We start from the raw sequence: 14,788 nt of genomic DNA, 5'->3' as shown, positions 1-14,788 counted from the left end.
TCGCCCCTTCCCCGTGTCGTGCATGGACAAGAGCTGCTTTGAGCCTGGAGGAGGAGCGGGCCCAGAGCGCTGCCTCTTTTCGTGACTCCCCTTCCTCGGGCTGGGGGGACGGGAGGGGGGAGGGCTGGACAAATTGTGTTTATTGTACAAAATACTCTTAGTTTATTCTATTGGAGAAGCACCCGCTGGATGTCCTGCTTGTGAGCAGTTGGGGGGGCAAAAGCGTGCTTTGTGCCCTTTCCAGCTGCAGGCTGGGGTGACAGCATCTCCTCCTTGTGACCATGGCACAGCTTCCTGTCACATCCATCTGGGGTGACTTTTAATTGCAGTGGCAGAGTCAGTCTCTTGCAGTATGATGACACAGCAGCTACAGAAAACAAGACCCACATGCTGGCTGCTGCCTGAGAGATGGGATCACCTCCCTGTCAGGCCCTGGGGAGATGACTGCTGGGCAGGGGTGGCTGAGGAAGCCCCAGTATCTCCTCTGCCAGAGCCAGAATGAGATGAGACAGCTTTTCCCTGCCTCTGTCCCCATCACCACCCCTTCCATCTTGTATCCATGCCCTGGGGAGAGAGAAAAATTCCTCTCATACCTCTCTGCAGTAACTATACCTTTGGGAGGGAAGCCTTTCTCTGTCCCTTTTCCCCTCACCACTAAGCTGCAGGTGGCAGAGGCAGGGCAGGGACACCCCAGCTCCAAGAGGCTCAGCCCCTGCACAAAGCTGGGTGTCTGCCCAAAGCGGGGCGGGGAAGGGTTAAAGGCTGCAGGGAGCTGTGAGAAGCACCAGGGAGGTAGAAGAACTCTCCCGGCCCCTGCAGCCAGTGATCTCTGTGCTTAGCTGGATCTGCTGTGATGGCAACAACTATTAAATATGATGGTTCATGGAGCAGAGCTACTGTGCTGTTTGTTTCCTACTACAAGGGGTTTGGGCCCTGGCTCCTTCTTTCCCTTGGGACCCCACCCAAGAGGAACTGGAGCTTTTCAGTATTGGTTCAAGAGCCCTGGCTGCAATCCTGGGAGGCCAGAGATCATATGATGCTCCAAAGGGACTTCTGGCAGCTGTTGCTTCAGCCCTCACCTGCTGGGCTGTGGCGGGCACAGGGGCACGCTGGCTCACAGGCGCCCATCATCGTAGTACTCCAACAAGTCCAGCCCATCACGCTTGCTTTTGCCAGCTCTGCGCAGCTGCACTGGCCGCTCCGGGACCACCCGTGTTCTGAAGCGAGGCTGCTTGGGTTTGATGCCGTAATCTGTGGATGCAGCAGAGGCTGGGCTCAGCTCTGGCACAACCACCCCCCTGGAGGGGTGAGTGCATGGAAAGGGGGTTCAGAGGGGCGAGGAGAGCACTGTACCATCCACCAGGCCAAAGTGCTTCTGTGGAAGCTCCAGGGGAGCAGAGAAATCCTCAGGAACTGAGTAGCTGTCCCTACAGAGGAAAACAAGGGCCAGGGGTGAGCCAAGGTCCTAGAGCCCTTACCCAGCACAAGAGCTCCCATGTGCTGCATCTTGCAACCAGTCTGGCCAGCTCTTGAGGCCTGGTGCTGCAAATCCCAGCCCACGTCAGAGGCCCTGGAGTACCTGCAGGTACTGGGACAGGGAGGAGGAGGGAAGTGCCATCACCTCTGGTACACAGGCTGTGGGAGGGCAGTCCCCAGCAGCAGGGCAAAGAGCAGCAGGCAGCACAGCATGGTGCACAGACAGGTTCCACTGGTTCTGCAGCAAGGTCACAGAGCCACCCTGGTTGCCCAGGACAGCTGCTGGGTGGGGCAAGGGACACGGCCCCTCCCAGGTGCTGCTGCTGTCCCTGCCTTGTCCCCTTCAGATCGTGGGCTGCCTCTGCCAGCCACTGTTTGCTGCTGAGCCTTCATTGTGCTGGTGCATGTCACTCTCTATAGTCAGAGCTCCAGGGCTGTCCCTGTCCCCCAGCACCTGTTTGTGCCTTCCTCTCAAACCCTCCAAAAGCCGACCCTTGCATCTCATCTCAGTAACACAGGCCTCTCCTAGGCCCTTTATTATACATGGCACGCAGATTTGCTGAACTAATCGCTTCTCCTCTGCCCTTGGCTAAGCCCCCAAGCACTGGCGGGAAGCCATTCTGCAAACCCTTTTAAAGTACATTAGGTGCTAGGAAAGCAGCCCGCACACTGCAGCTCTGTGTACCCCCAGGGGGCCCCAGGATTCTGGGGGCTTAGGCAAGCTCTCGGAATTACAGAGGCTATAGCCAACAGCTGAGCAACATGTGGGCCCCTGACTGACACAGGCCAGAGAAAAAGGGCTTCTAAGGGACAGAGTATCCCAGGGTAGACAACGCCAAAAGCTGCTCTTTCTGACAAAGAGAGACCTGCTGGCAACCAGAGACAAAGGATCTCACACAAAGAGGCAGAGGCTCTTCAGCTCAGTTCTCTCCATTCAGTCAGTTTATTTGACAGACAAATCTGCTCCAAGCAGATGGGCCAGGTATGGCCAACACAAGCAGGTTGTGGGTCAACCTCAGCACCTTGGACATGAGACACACTGCTCTCCAAAAAACCACTATGCTGCCTGGCTTTATTATAGTGCAGCTGTACACAAAAAGAAAAACCAAGTGCTTCAAAAAAGAGGTTGCCCCATCACCATCACTGCAGCCACAGAATGGTCCAGAGAAATAGGGCCAGGGTCTCCCCCCATATTTAGGGTCCATCATTCATGCCCAGATCTGTTAAAAAAATCACATACAACCCCCTCCCCGCTCTGCAGAACAGGAGCTTCTCATTTATGATTTAACTGAAAATTAGACATTATCAACATCCCTCTCCCAGTCTGCTTGCACTCCTTAGGAATGTCCAGCCATTATTTTAGCAGAGAGTAATCATCTTCTTATCAGCCCCAGTTATAGAAATAGATTTTCTGCCAAGCAGGCAAGTAATCCATCAGCGGGCCTGAAACAAGGAACAGAGGGATCATACCAGTAGAAAGGCAACAATTTAAAGCTGTGTGTCTATAGGGCATATCCCCCACTTCTCATTATGATCCAAACAACCCCAAATCTCCACTTACACAACTCAGATGAACCCAAGAATAGAACAGTTACTTTTACCAAGATGTAAGACAACCCTGCAATGTGGTGCCAGAGATCAGAGCAGGACCAAAAGGGGTGTGAAACATGGTCAGCACAGCCATGGTGTGGGACACCAACCACTCCTTCAGAGCTGACATGTTCAAACTCCAATGGGAAAGGGAGTCTACAATGTGCAAGGGGAAAACCCACATGCAGAGAGTCAGGAGAACACTGCTGTGACAGGGAAGAAGGAAGATAACTCAGCAACAGTAAGCAGGTGCAAACACAGAACCATCTGCTATAGAGCAAAAGTGCTTATGTTGCACAGGGCTTAATGCAGGCTCCAAAGCCTCTCTGAAATCACTAACTGGAGGAAGTGGCTCCTGAGCTAGCCAGCTTTGTGACCTCTGCAAAGAATGGGCAATCCCATGATGCCAGGCTGATGTAATGTCATATCACTGCCATGAATCACTCCACAGAAGAATTAACATCAAGAGTGGGGGAAATGAAATGCTGGGCTATAATAAAGGGATCCTCTGGTGAAGAACCAGAACCTTTTGATTTACAGTCAATTTCTGCCTGGTTCAATACTTCCAGGCACTCATGTACCCCTTGTATCCACACTGCAGACTAGGGATCAAGGAAAAGAGTTCAGAACAGGGCTGCAAAGTTGGGGCCCTGATGTACCAGCTGAGGTGCAGAAGGGAAGGCCAGGAGAACAGGGCTAGGTGGCAGACACCAAGCTCTGCAGCCTCAGGGCACACAGAGGTTTACTACTGTCATCAAGCCAGGAAGCAATTATCTTTTCTTTCAGCATTTAAAAATTAGTCAAGCGTCAACACAGGGTGCTCTAGTGCTAACCTCTCTAGGGACTTCCCAATTCCTTCCCTGGATTGAAAACCAATTGACAAATGTTCCTAACAGCCCTTATTTTTCCTCATCAGACAGAAATGGAGATATAACAGTGGGACCCACTTACGTGTGATGAAGCCAACTCCAGGCACATAATCAGCCAACAAGCGCAGAAGGAGGAGGATCCTGCCCCTAGAAAGGGAGACAGTATAAACAAGTCCAGCTGGACATCTCCTGCCCCAGTTTGTGTTGAATACACAAACAGCAATTTTGTGTTACAAACAGCTGTGCAGTAACAGTTCTTAAACAAGGGCTCAGATTAACCTGATCAGAGGCACCCACACATCTTCAGATCTACTCACCCAGTCCCCTGACGCCTTTTCAGTTAAAATGGAAATTTTCAGCAAAAGCCCGGCAAGGGCCCCTTACTCTGAGTATCGGTCATAGAAAGGAGATCTCAGCAGGTAGTACAGCAGCAGGATGGTTCGTCGCCTCAGCTCTGCCCGCTCTCGCCTGTTCAGGTCCTTCAGATCACTCAGCAAACTCAGACTGGAAGGAGGAGGGCAGAGAGCTAAGTCACAGCAAAAGCAGCCAGCAGGGAAATGAAAGTGTGTTTCTAAAGCCCTCCACTCTCAGCTCCATGCAGAGCAGCCTGCACCAGCTCAGAACAGAGAGCACTGTAAGTGTTGTAGAAGATGTGTCAATCTCCAAACTAAAGACCAGCCCTGGTGCACATTTCTTTCAGTAGGGCCTGCCTAGGACTGGGGAATGGGGAAGTGGGATGCTCAGCCACCACCAATCCAAGCACCAAGAAAGACTCTTCATCAGACTGACCTTGAGATGTCCAGGACTGCTGAGAGGAGCCAGGGCTTCCATGATCTCTGGCCCCATACTCCTAAACTCAATACTAGGAACATACAGTCAAGGAATGAAAAGATGAGAGATTCCTTACAAGAGGCATGCAGAGAAGTGATCCCCTGCATACTCACAAAGTTAGAATACACCCTAAGGCAGGGCTGGGGGCCCCGGGGAAAAGGGCTGGAGGACTTGCACCCACAGCTCCAGGGGCTGAGGCCAGGCACTAAAACGTAAGGAAGGGAAGAGCACCGAGCGCCGTGTGCCCAAGCAGAGCCGCGCAGGGAGCGGAGCTGGCCAGGCGCTGCCCTGCACCGGGCCGAGCCCGCAGCACCCTCTGCTGGCACTCGGGAGCGGCGGGAGCCCGCACGGAGAAGGGCAGGATACGGTGGAGCAGGGGGCGGGTAATGTAGATGGATTCTGCGATGGTTTCTTGGAGACCCAGAGGAGTGGGAGGCTGGTTCATCTCCTCCGCTCTTCGGCTCTGCGATTCCTCCCTCTGCTGGGGAGACCCCCAGTGCCGTGACTGCAGGGAAGGGGCTGAAACAAGCAGGTCTGGTTACTAACATAAATAAAAGCTTTGTTCCAGCTGGAAACTAGGTATTACATGATTGCTAGTTCACTCCAGATGGCCCTGGAGCCCTTCATCCCCCCAGTTGGTTGAATGGGGAGAAGATTCAGAAAAAGGTAAAAGTCCTGTATTGACACAGAACAGTTTAGTAATTGAAATAAAGTAAAATAACAAGAATAATAACAATAATAACAGTAATGAAAAGGAAGATAACAAAATCCAAGAAACACAAGTGATGTACAACCACTCACCATCCCCAGACTGATGCCCATCCCATTCCCAAACAGTGATCGGCCCTTCCCAGCCAACTCCTCCAGTTTAAAGAGTAGGCATGACATGGCATGGAAGATCCCTTTGGCCAGTTCATGTCATCCATCCTGACTATGCTCCCTCACAGCTTTTTGTCCATCTCCTCACTAGCAGAATCCAGGAAACTGAAAAGTCCTTGACTTAGCGTAACCACTACTTCTCAACAACCTATAGTATGAGTCACAAATAATGTTATCAACATTATTCTCAAACTAAACCCAAAAATCAGCACTGTACCAGCTACCAGGAAGAAAACTGATTCTATCCCAGCCCAAAACAGGACACCTTCCTATCATATGTCTCTGCTTTCTGCACTGGGAAAGTGTGAAACAGGGAAGCTTGAAGAGGTACTTGTAAGATCTGTGCTCCTCAAAGCATAACCATGACGAAGAGTTGTCTCCGTTTGCTTTGATACCCCACCTATCCACAGTGGGCCCAGTGAGTGTCAAGATATGTCCCAATACAAAGGTTCTACCTTTTACTGCGCACACCCATGTCATCCATGAAGGCACAGAGCAGGAACAGCTCAGGCTGCAAAACAGGCATGGTTACTTACTGCTCTGCAGAGAGCGCACAACACGGCTGGAACGCCTGCCAATATAGGTCTGATCCTTCCCTGAGGAGTTGTCTTCCATGCCTGCAGAAGGAAACAGCCACAGGGGTCAGGCTTCAATGCAATATGTTGAATTGCTGCCTGACATTGCCCCAGGTCTAGGGCCTCTTTCCTCATCATTAGGGCACATGCAGCCTGACTCAGCCAGAGATTCCCAGTTTTGACTTCTCCATCCCCTCCTTCCAGATAGCAGGACAACCCTGCCACTAAGCTAGCTCATCCTCTGCAAGGGTGGAAAGTTCAACACAGCTCAACCATGAGTACAGACACCTTATGGTTCCATGTGCTGCATAAGCCACTGCTCTAACAAGTAATTCTAGTAGGACAAGACATGTGGCTCAACAAGGCACCAAGCCAATGATGACAACACCATGGGCTCACCTTGAGGGTGGAGAGGCTGTTGCTTCTCCCTGTTCAGTGGAACAATGGGAGGAGACATCTGGATGCCAGCTTTGTACCACAGCAGGAGCAGGAGACGAAGGATGGCTCTGTGAACAGACACATGGAAGTCTTCAATACCAGACTATGGAGTTGGGCTCCTGTTACACTGGAGAGATGGTTTCCACAGAAGAGGGGAACACTCCGGTCTGCTCAGAGCAACTGGCAAGGTGAGAGGTGTAAGTGCTCCCTTCTGTGGCACAGAATCTAGTACACTGTGGGACTTCAAATTCCCCCAGCCTCAGGGACTGGCAGCTCAGTCCTGTGCGGGATTTTTTCCAGGGTACTATGGAGCACCCTCCAGGTCCCCTTTCCGATCGCACGCTGCCCCTTCCCCTCTGCCCGCAGCACTTACTTAGCCAGCTGGATGAGGACAATGATGGTCCACCGGCCCATCTCCCCCCACACCCTGGCTGTCCCCATCTCTGCAAAGACCTCCACGCATTCTAGCACACTCAGCCAGGTCAGCAGCTTCTGCTGGGGCAGCGACTGCAAAACACAGAGGGGAGGAGGGGGACAGGATGCAGGTTCTGCTCGGGAGTTAAAGAGGGCAGAAACACAGCCCAGTCTGGTGGGACCCTCAGAAATAAGCACCAGATGGCCTTGGAAGTCACAGCTCCAGAAACAAAAAAGCAATGTCTTCAGTGCAGCTGGAGCCTACACACAAGCCCTCTTATCTTCCTCCAAGCAGGGGCATGAGACATCACAGTATCACATGGAGGTACTACTCCATAAACAGGGAGAACATCACATCTGTGTTTTATACTGCCTCTATCCCAACTGATACAGCAGGACAGCCTCCTCGGTTGTGGCATTGTGCCTGAGCTCTACAGCAAAACTCTTCCCTCCTCCTCATCCCAGAGCTGAGACACAAGACAACCTCCTCTCTGGATAGAGCTGATAAGGGAATGTGCTTGGAGTAGAGGGAAGGGGACCCAGAGCCCACAGCCCCACCAGAGTGAATGCTAGTTGAACACAGCATCAGTCTATATTTCAGGCATGAACCCCAAGACAGTGGCTGCTCTTCCAGTCTAGGGCTCTGCTCTCCACATGGGAACTTACTAGGGCTGCCAACCACAGAGTTTGATCCACTGAAAACCATCAATAAAGACAGTGCATCTGAAATTCTATTGAACTTTAACCAGGGGAGCAAGTCTTCTGCATTTCTGTTTGTTACACATCTGATGCTCCATTCAGGGAGCTGCCAATATCGAACTCACACACTGGGCAGGTTTGTAACAGAAAAGCCTTGTGTGGAAAAAACAACCTCTTCCTCATTCCCCAAAGGGTTTAACAATGCAGGGAGCCAGCCTGGCGCTCATGCAAGAGAGACATAACATTTGTTTTACTCAATACAATATGCAAAGAAGAGTCTGACAGAGGGAATCAGAGCTTCAGTGCTCCAGAGCCACTGCTGTGTGAACAGCAATGATTTATTCATCAACACCTCCTACCTAGCTCAAGTTCTGAGCTTCTCAAAAAAGCCCGTGGAGCTTCTGGTGCAAGTCAGGGCCTGATTTCTGCGGTCCAGGGAGTGCTCCGGCCACACCTCCATGCCAGGAGCTACAGGACAGGGCTGCTGTTTTACTTGTATTCGGAGGTTGCCTCTGGCTTCTCCATACTTGACCGCAAAGAGAGGCTGCAGCAAAGACCCTGTTAAGTTTCTACAGACACTCCCTGAAAGCTCCTGCAAGGAGGAAAGCACGTGTCCCAAATCCTTCTCTCACACACTCCAGCCTTACCACTGGCAGGCTTTGCTGCAGGTCCTTTCGGAGAATCCAGTCGTTTAACAGCACTAGGAGATTGGATGCAGAGTACACTGGAAAAGGAAGAGAACAACGCAGAATGGATGCACAGGAAGCAAGCCAAACCGGCCCTGCTGCCTCTGTCCCCGACAAGGGACGAGGGAAGGAGGACAGCAAGATGTGCAGACTCTTCCCAGGAGCTGCCCGAGAATGCAGCCAGCCAGGGACAAAAGCAGGGTCCGGAGAGCAAGACCCGTATGCAGCCGGCCAAGGGCACAGCGCTGACCCCGACCCGCTGTCCACCTACCCAGCTCCGACAGGGCGTGCGAGTCCGAGAAGCGACCTGCGAAGGGAAGAGAACGGCTACAGCGAGCGCCCGGAGACGGGGGAGCCCGCACTCCCCACTGCGTCCCGGTGCCCGCACCCCCCGGCCAGTCCCCGGCCGGAGGAACGAAGGTTGGCCCGGCTCGCCGCTCCCGCACCTGGCAGCAGGTAGGAGAGCCCCCGCACGGTGCCCTCCAGCTGGGCCGTGGCGGCCGGGTGCCGCCTCACGTACTCCTGGTAGCGCTGGCACAGCAGGCGCAGCCGCCACACCGGGCCGGCTCCGCAGGCACGGGCCGAGCCCGCCGCTGCCGCCGCCGCCGCCATGGCGCCGCCGCTATGCTTCCGGGGCCGCCCCCGCCGCGCCCCGCCCCGGCCAGCCCAGCCGGGCCGAGCGCCGAACGCCGAGCGGGCGATGGGCGGTGGGGCGGGGGTTTGAAGGAGCGGCGGCGGCAGCCGGACAGGTAAGGGCGTGCTGGGGGTGTCCCGAGCGGGGACGCAGTCGTCGCCGGGTGAGGTAGCCGGGGTGCGGTCAGTTTTGGGGGGCCCCTGGAAGGAGTCGTTCCTCGAGCGCTGTGGCGGGCGGGGGTCTGCCCACGCGTGAGTCTGGTGCTCCGCGGGGCAGCTGGGGGCGATGTGCACGGTACCGGCCGCCCGTCTGTCGGGGGATGCTCGGGGGAGCTGCCGGGGCTGGCTGCGGCACCGGTAAAAAGTTCCCGGTGGCGCTGGGGAATGAGAGCGGGCGCCGGGAGCGGCGCTTGTCCCTTCATCACCCGCTGGCGTGTGGCACCCCCGTCCCAGCCTCGGGCCGCACGGACGCCCGGGTCGCTGCTTGCCCGGCAGTGGGGAGCTTCGCTCTGCAGCTGGCGTGGGGAAGGGTGAGGTGTGACCGAGGAGGCAGGGACAGCCCCGCTCCGCTCGGGGCTGAACGGCCCGTGTCCGCTCGCTGGGCGCGGAGCAGGGGAGGTGCTGCTCTAGGGACACGGAAAGGTGGGGGGGGGGGGGGCTCATGGACGAGGGCTGTCATCCCCGCGTCTGTGCGTGACAGTGTCTGTCCCCGCCCGGGGCCGGGGAGACCGGAGCGGGGAGCAGAAGGGCGGTGGTTGGGCCGTGCACTGGGGGCTTTCCCGGAGCCCACGCAGGACTCGCACGGCCCCGCCGCGCTCAGCGCTTGCCGCACTAGCACGGGTGTCCCCGCTGGCAGGCAGAAGTAGGCGCGGGGCCCGCCTGCCTGCAGCCTGTTGCAGAAGTCGCTTCAGCCTGTGCCCGGTCTGGCGACCTCCCTCCCTCCGTGCCGTGCCCTGCCCCGGCTCTGCCTCCCGCTCGGCCGAGGCTGCCGGCCAGCGCGCCTGCCCGCAGCCTGGCCTGGCTCCGCACGCTGCCCGGGGCGAAGATCGGCGGTGCCCGTGGGCCAGGAGGCGCTTCGTGGTCTCTCGGGTGCGCACAGAGCTGGGCCGAGCCGCCCCTCCTTCCTCCTGTCCGGTTACCTCCGCACAATGGGTACAGTGTGTGCCTGCGGCTTCCTCGGCGGGAATTACAGTTGCATGGGCAGGCACTTTATCCTTCCTGATCTCTCCTCTTTCCCCCGGGGGTTTGTTTTCCAGCAGGCTGAGTTCAAAAAGGGCACGAGATACCGCTGGCAAGTAGTCTGGCGCTAAACAAACCTTTTTAGTCAGAATCACGTGGATTAGACCAAACTTTCCGTTCACATGCAGTGCTACCTGCGGGTTTCACTGAATTTCACGGTGGCTGGGCTGCTACTGTAAGTGCGAAGGCGGGTGAGATAGCACCCGAAGCCCGTGACAGAGGTCCCCAGCACAGCTTACTGGGGTAGGTGCGTGCTGCTGATGACTCTAGGGGCATATCCAGTGTAGACTGCCAGAGCTGTTCTCCTTCAAAGAGATGCTCTAGCTCTGCCAGACAGCAATCTGAGAGCCGGCTGCTGAGGAGACTGCCAAAGACACCTTGTCTTCAGCCAGAGGTGCAGCTTGATGCACGAAGTCCTTGGGCTACTCTGAACAGCACAGCTAGATTCTGTCCCTGAGTAAGGAGCATTTTGGCAGATGCTTCCTTGTCACCACTTGCCCCCAAATTCTGTCTCGGCAACTGTCATGTCCCCTTTTGTTCATCTGCTTGCAGCAAGTGAGTTTGGAGGACGTTTGAATGGCATCATGCTGCCTTTTTATGGTAAATATGTTGCAAACACTGTAGGATGGGTGGCTTCGCAGAGCAGCAGCAAGTCCATGAGACTGGACAAGACTTAAGTTGCCTTGGCTTATGGTGCCCATAGTGTTTGTGGTGACAGGAGGTGAAAATCTGGCTTGAGGGACTGGTTTCTCTCTTGGCTGTGCCCAGAATGATCTTGGAGCAGCTCTTTCTTTAGTGCTTACTGTCAGTCTGGGTGCTGAGGGCTTGTGCTTATTGGAAATCCACTGGCTGTAACGGAGGCCAGATAGTTCCAATGATCTGATGCTGAAGGGTGCAGGTTCAGCACTAATGGTAAGAAAAGAAGTAAACAGGAAAAAAAACAAAAGGCAGCATTCTGCTAGCCCATCTGTGGGTACGGTGCTGAAGTCCAGCTTGCTTGGCTGCCAGGGTTTTGCTCTTTGCTCAGATCCACGAGACCACGCCATTTCTGGGAAGCCTGACTCCAGGTACAGCACTGCCACGGGTATAAGGCAGTTCATCCTAAGTAAGCCTCAAAACACATCTTTCAGTGGTGGAGTGGGGGTATTTTTGTACAGTACTTGCCAGGGTTGGAGTAGGGGAGTAGGATGTGGGAGGATGCACTCAGAGATGCTTGGCTGTGTCTTGGGAGATAGGTAGTTGAGGTGGGAAGTGGATATTCTCCCCAGCCTTATCTTCCTGCTGACCTGCCCCTGCCAGGAGGGAAGTTACCTGGTAGTATAAGGTTGGGGATGTAAATCTTCTTGAAGTCAAAAGTGAAAGCCAGTGGTTGTGGTGAAGAATGAGATGGCCTTTCTGGCCCTGTTTCTTTAGGGCATCCCTTCCTGCCCTTCTCAGCTCTCACACCACGGTCTGGCTATGTATTTTCTTTGCTTCTAGGTGAGCTCAACCAGTGGTTTGGGATAGCTAGGAATAAATTATGACTTGCTCCAGATAATCTGTAGATGGAGGCATGTACAGGGAGATTTTTGGTCCCTGTTACATGAACCCTGCCTAGAATAGAAGGCCTTGTTCACTCATGATATCCCCCTGGAGGCCAACACCTCTCAGGAGAGCTCCATATCTCTGTCCAAATGAGGAGACAAGGGCAATAAAGCACACCATGCTCTGAGCATGGCAGTGTTTGTGGTGGGAGCTTGTACTTCCGATCTTGGAAACACCTCCTGGGGTCTGGAAAGGCAACAGCTGGCAAGGGAAGCTGGTGGTACCTAAGTTCCTGAAGTGTTGCTGACAGGTATGTTACTTGAAGCAGTAGTCTGACAGGAAGGGAAACACAGGTCAAACAAGCTTAAGGGGCTTCTTAATGTGTGTTTTGACTTGGAGGCATTTTGTTGCTGTTCTTTGTCAGCGTGCCCCTGCCCTTCCCAGCTTAGCTCAGACTTGGCATCTCTGGAGAAAGACTCTTTTTGGCTTCCCAGGAGGACCAACATGTCTGGCAATGTGTGCAGAGCCCTGCTGCGAGATACTGACTGCCTCCTGCCTCCAGATGCCTTTTCCAGAAAGCCATTTAGAGCCACAGATTGTTACTTGGATAACTCCCTTCCCAGATTCATTAACAATGTGCAGTCTCTCCTGTAATACTCAAATCTGCCTGTGCCAAAGGCTGAAAGGCAGAGGCCATGTCTTTTAATAACCGTGTGATGCAGTTGGAAAAAACTTTTTGGACGCGTAGTTCTCTGGTGGCCTGAGTTGATGGAAACACTCCAGGGAAGATATACAGCTGGGCCCTGAGGGAGAGGGCACTGTAACTGCTTTTGGGTATGTGAGGGGTAACTGCTTGTGGTTTATGACCTTTCTTTCCCCCAGTGTCACCCTAAGCTCCCCTGACTCCCACCTGGAGAAGGCAGCAGACCTTGAGATCAGTCTTGCCACGCTGCAGATCTTGCAGGTCATGTGTGTGGTGCTGTGTAAGTAACTGCTGGTGGCTGGGTTGTGGCTGTATGATGTGGACTCAGTCCTGGAGATGAGGGTCCTGCCTGTGCAAATGGGAACTCTGCTGTCCCAGTGATGCTGTGGTGGATCCTAGTGGATAGTGCTTCTGTGTGACAGGGTCTCCCCACTCAGTATAATCTCTGCTGAAGGGCCCTTTGCTTTTCAAGCTCTTTGCTGTTGAAAGTACTCAGTGTTGTTGCCAGCAGCTTCTGCTTCCTAGCCCAGGTGGAGAGACTTGGCTCTTACTGCTGAACTGTTCCCTGGAAATAAAAAGCTCTGGTAGCACCTGGGCAAAGGCTGTGGAGTGTATGCCATGGAGGGTTTGGCACTCTGGTTCATATCCTGTTCCAGAGGTATCCATCTCTGAGTTTCCCCTCTTAGACCCCTTTGGTCTGAGGTGTGAGCTCAGGACAAGCAGAGTGGGGATGATGGAGGAGACAGACCTGTTTACTGACATGTGCTGTAGGGTCTGCACATGTCTTCTCTCACTGCCTGCCACCTTGTAGCCAGAATCTGAGGAAGACTCACGAAGCAAAGAAGGTTTTTTGGGCCTTGTTGCTGAAGAAGGGTTTTGCTGAGCAGTGCAGTGCTGTACTTCACTCTTAGAATTGCTGGATTTCACTGTTCAGGTAGCAGCTGTTGTTACTATTTTTTATTTCCAGCCCCTGTTGGGATTGATGTCGCCTCCCTCTGTCATATTGTGCTGTGCCAGGTTGGCCTGGGGTTTGCTGTGGCTAGAGTGGTTCAGGAATACAGCACACTGCACACCTGTTTCTCTGTTCGGGCTTTTAAAACAGGTGGGAGAGAACAGATACATGCTTTTAGTAGGTTTTTACCTGCTTTTAAGGTCCCGCTCCTGCTGCATCTTAGAGCAATGATGTGTAGATAGAGGGTCTTTATAACAAAATTCCCAGTTCTTCTCCAGTTCCTTTACCCCAGCATATCAGTATGTCTGTGCTTCTGTTTTGGGCTTTCTCCTGGTAAGGAGCTAAGAATTGTTCTAGCCTGCTGGGAAAAGGGCTTATCCATTTCATCCTGCAATTTTGGAATGTGTGTGCCCAACTCTGTGGGAGTTGGAGGAAAGGGGTTTACTGTCAAGATGCCAGAGGAAGAGGATTTCCTCTGAGGAGGAGTAACGTGTGCAGACTGCGGTGCTCTCTTCAGCATAGATTGCGTGTGTGGATTGCCTGCTTTCCCTCTCCTCTGCCTCTATTCCTTATCTCTCCCCATACATCTATTTGGATGGACTCTCTTAACTGCCATTATGGGGCTGCCCAGGGCATGTCACCGGGGCTCAGGTTACTGGACATGAAAGTTAATCCCTTCACTGCCTCACAAGTTAGACACTTGCTGCTGCTATCATGTTTGGGAGGGGGCCAGAGAACTTGTATCCCTCCCCCAGCTCCTGATCCTGCTGAAGGATTGGTGTGAGGACTCACGTGTGTCGTGATGGAACATGGTGGCTGTGGCCTTGCCAGCAATTCTGGGGACATGTGCACAGTCCTTCTTGCATGGGTGGGGAACGTGCCAAGGATAGTGCAGTGAACTGGGGACTGGGAATATGCAGCATGCAGGTAGTCATTCTCCCTTGGGCTGTCTGGTTAGCCTTGGGTGACACTGAGGTAGGCTTTGTGACAGGCTGGAGGATAGGGACAGGACCAAGGTATTGGGTGCTTTTATCTATACTCTTAGATGTGCTCTGTCCTCAGAGCTCTTTTACGCAGTAGCTCTTCACGTGACTGTCTTTTGGGTTTCAGGTGACAGCAAGCTCCAAAACTCTCAAGTACAGCTGAGATGTCTTATCTGCCCTTCAAGCTGAGAATCCTTGGTTAGAGGGGGTCCTCACAGGCACCAGCAGGCTGTGCCAACTTCTCCAGCTGTTCCTAGCCACTCCTGCAACATTGGCAGCCTTCAAAGGTTAGTTATC

General features: G+C 53.8%; 1 protein-coding gene across 2 annotated transcripts; it reads right to left on the bottom strand.

Moving 5' to 3' along the window:
* PEX16 (peroxisomal biogenesis factor 16) lies at window positions 1–9,069 on the bottom strand. 2 transcript variants are annotated; one of them, XM_062494137.1, is made up of 11 exons: window positions 8,904–9,069; window positions 8,729–8,764; window positions 8,419–8,495; window positions 7,032–7,165; window positions 6,620–6,726; window positions 6,182–6,262; window positions 5,133–5,285; window positions 4,725–4,797; window positions 4,320–4,439; window positions 4,018–4,082; window positions 2,272–2,919 (listed from the first exon to the last, which is right to left on the bottom strand). In XM_062494137.1, exons 1-11 carry the CDS (start codon window positions 9,067–9,069, stop codon window positions 2,861–2,863), a joined length of 1,071 nt encoding a protein of 356 aa, XP_062350121.1. In that variant the 3' UTR covers window positions 2,272–2,860. The 2 variants fall into 2 exon arrangements, with proteins under 2 accessions (XP_062350120.1, XP_062350121.1); XM_062494136.1 differs by lacking the exons at window positions 2,272–2,919; window positions 8,419–8,495; window positions 8,729–8,764; window positions 8,904–9,069 and adding exons at window positions 1–367; window positions 1,080–1,251; window positions 1,354–1,427 and having other exon boundaries at window positions 7,032–7,320.
* Window positions 9,070–14,788: the final 5,719 nt, after the last annotated feature.

Source organism: Cinclus cinclus, chromosome 6, assembly GCF_963662255.1.
Source record: "Cinclus cinclus chromosome 6, bCinCin1.1, whole genome shotgun sequence".
NCBI classification, from domain to species: Eukaryota; Metazoa; Chordata; class Aves; order Passeriformes; family Cinclidae; genus Cinclus; species Cinclus cinclus.
The sequence above is the reverse complement of the archived record's forward strand: the minus strand, read 5'-3'. Positions and strand labels throughout refer to the sequence as shown.

Bases quoted from the DNA above. Each gene is read 5' to 3' on its own strand.
- PEX16 (XM_062494136.1), bottom strand. From the start codon at position 7,099: ATGGGGACAGCCAGGGTGTGGGGGGAGATGGGCCGGTGGACCATCATT. The intron at 6,263-6,619 runs GTGAGCCCATGG...TTCCTTCTGCAG, and splicing joins ACAGCCTCTCCACCCTCAAG to GCATGGAAGACAACTCCTCA. The intron at 368-1,079 runs GTGAGGGCTGAA...TGTTTTCTGTAG, and splicing joins TGCCCGCCACAGCCCAGCAG to CTGCTGTGTCATCATACTGC.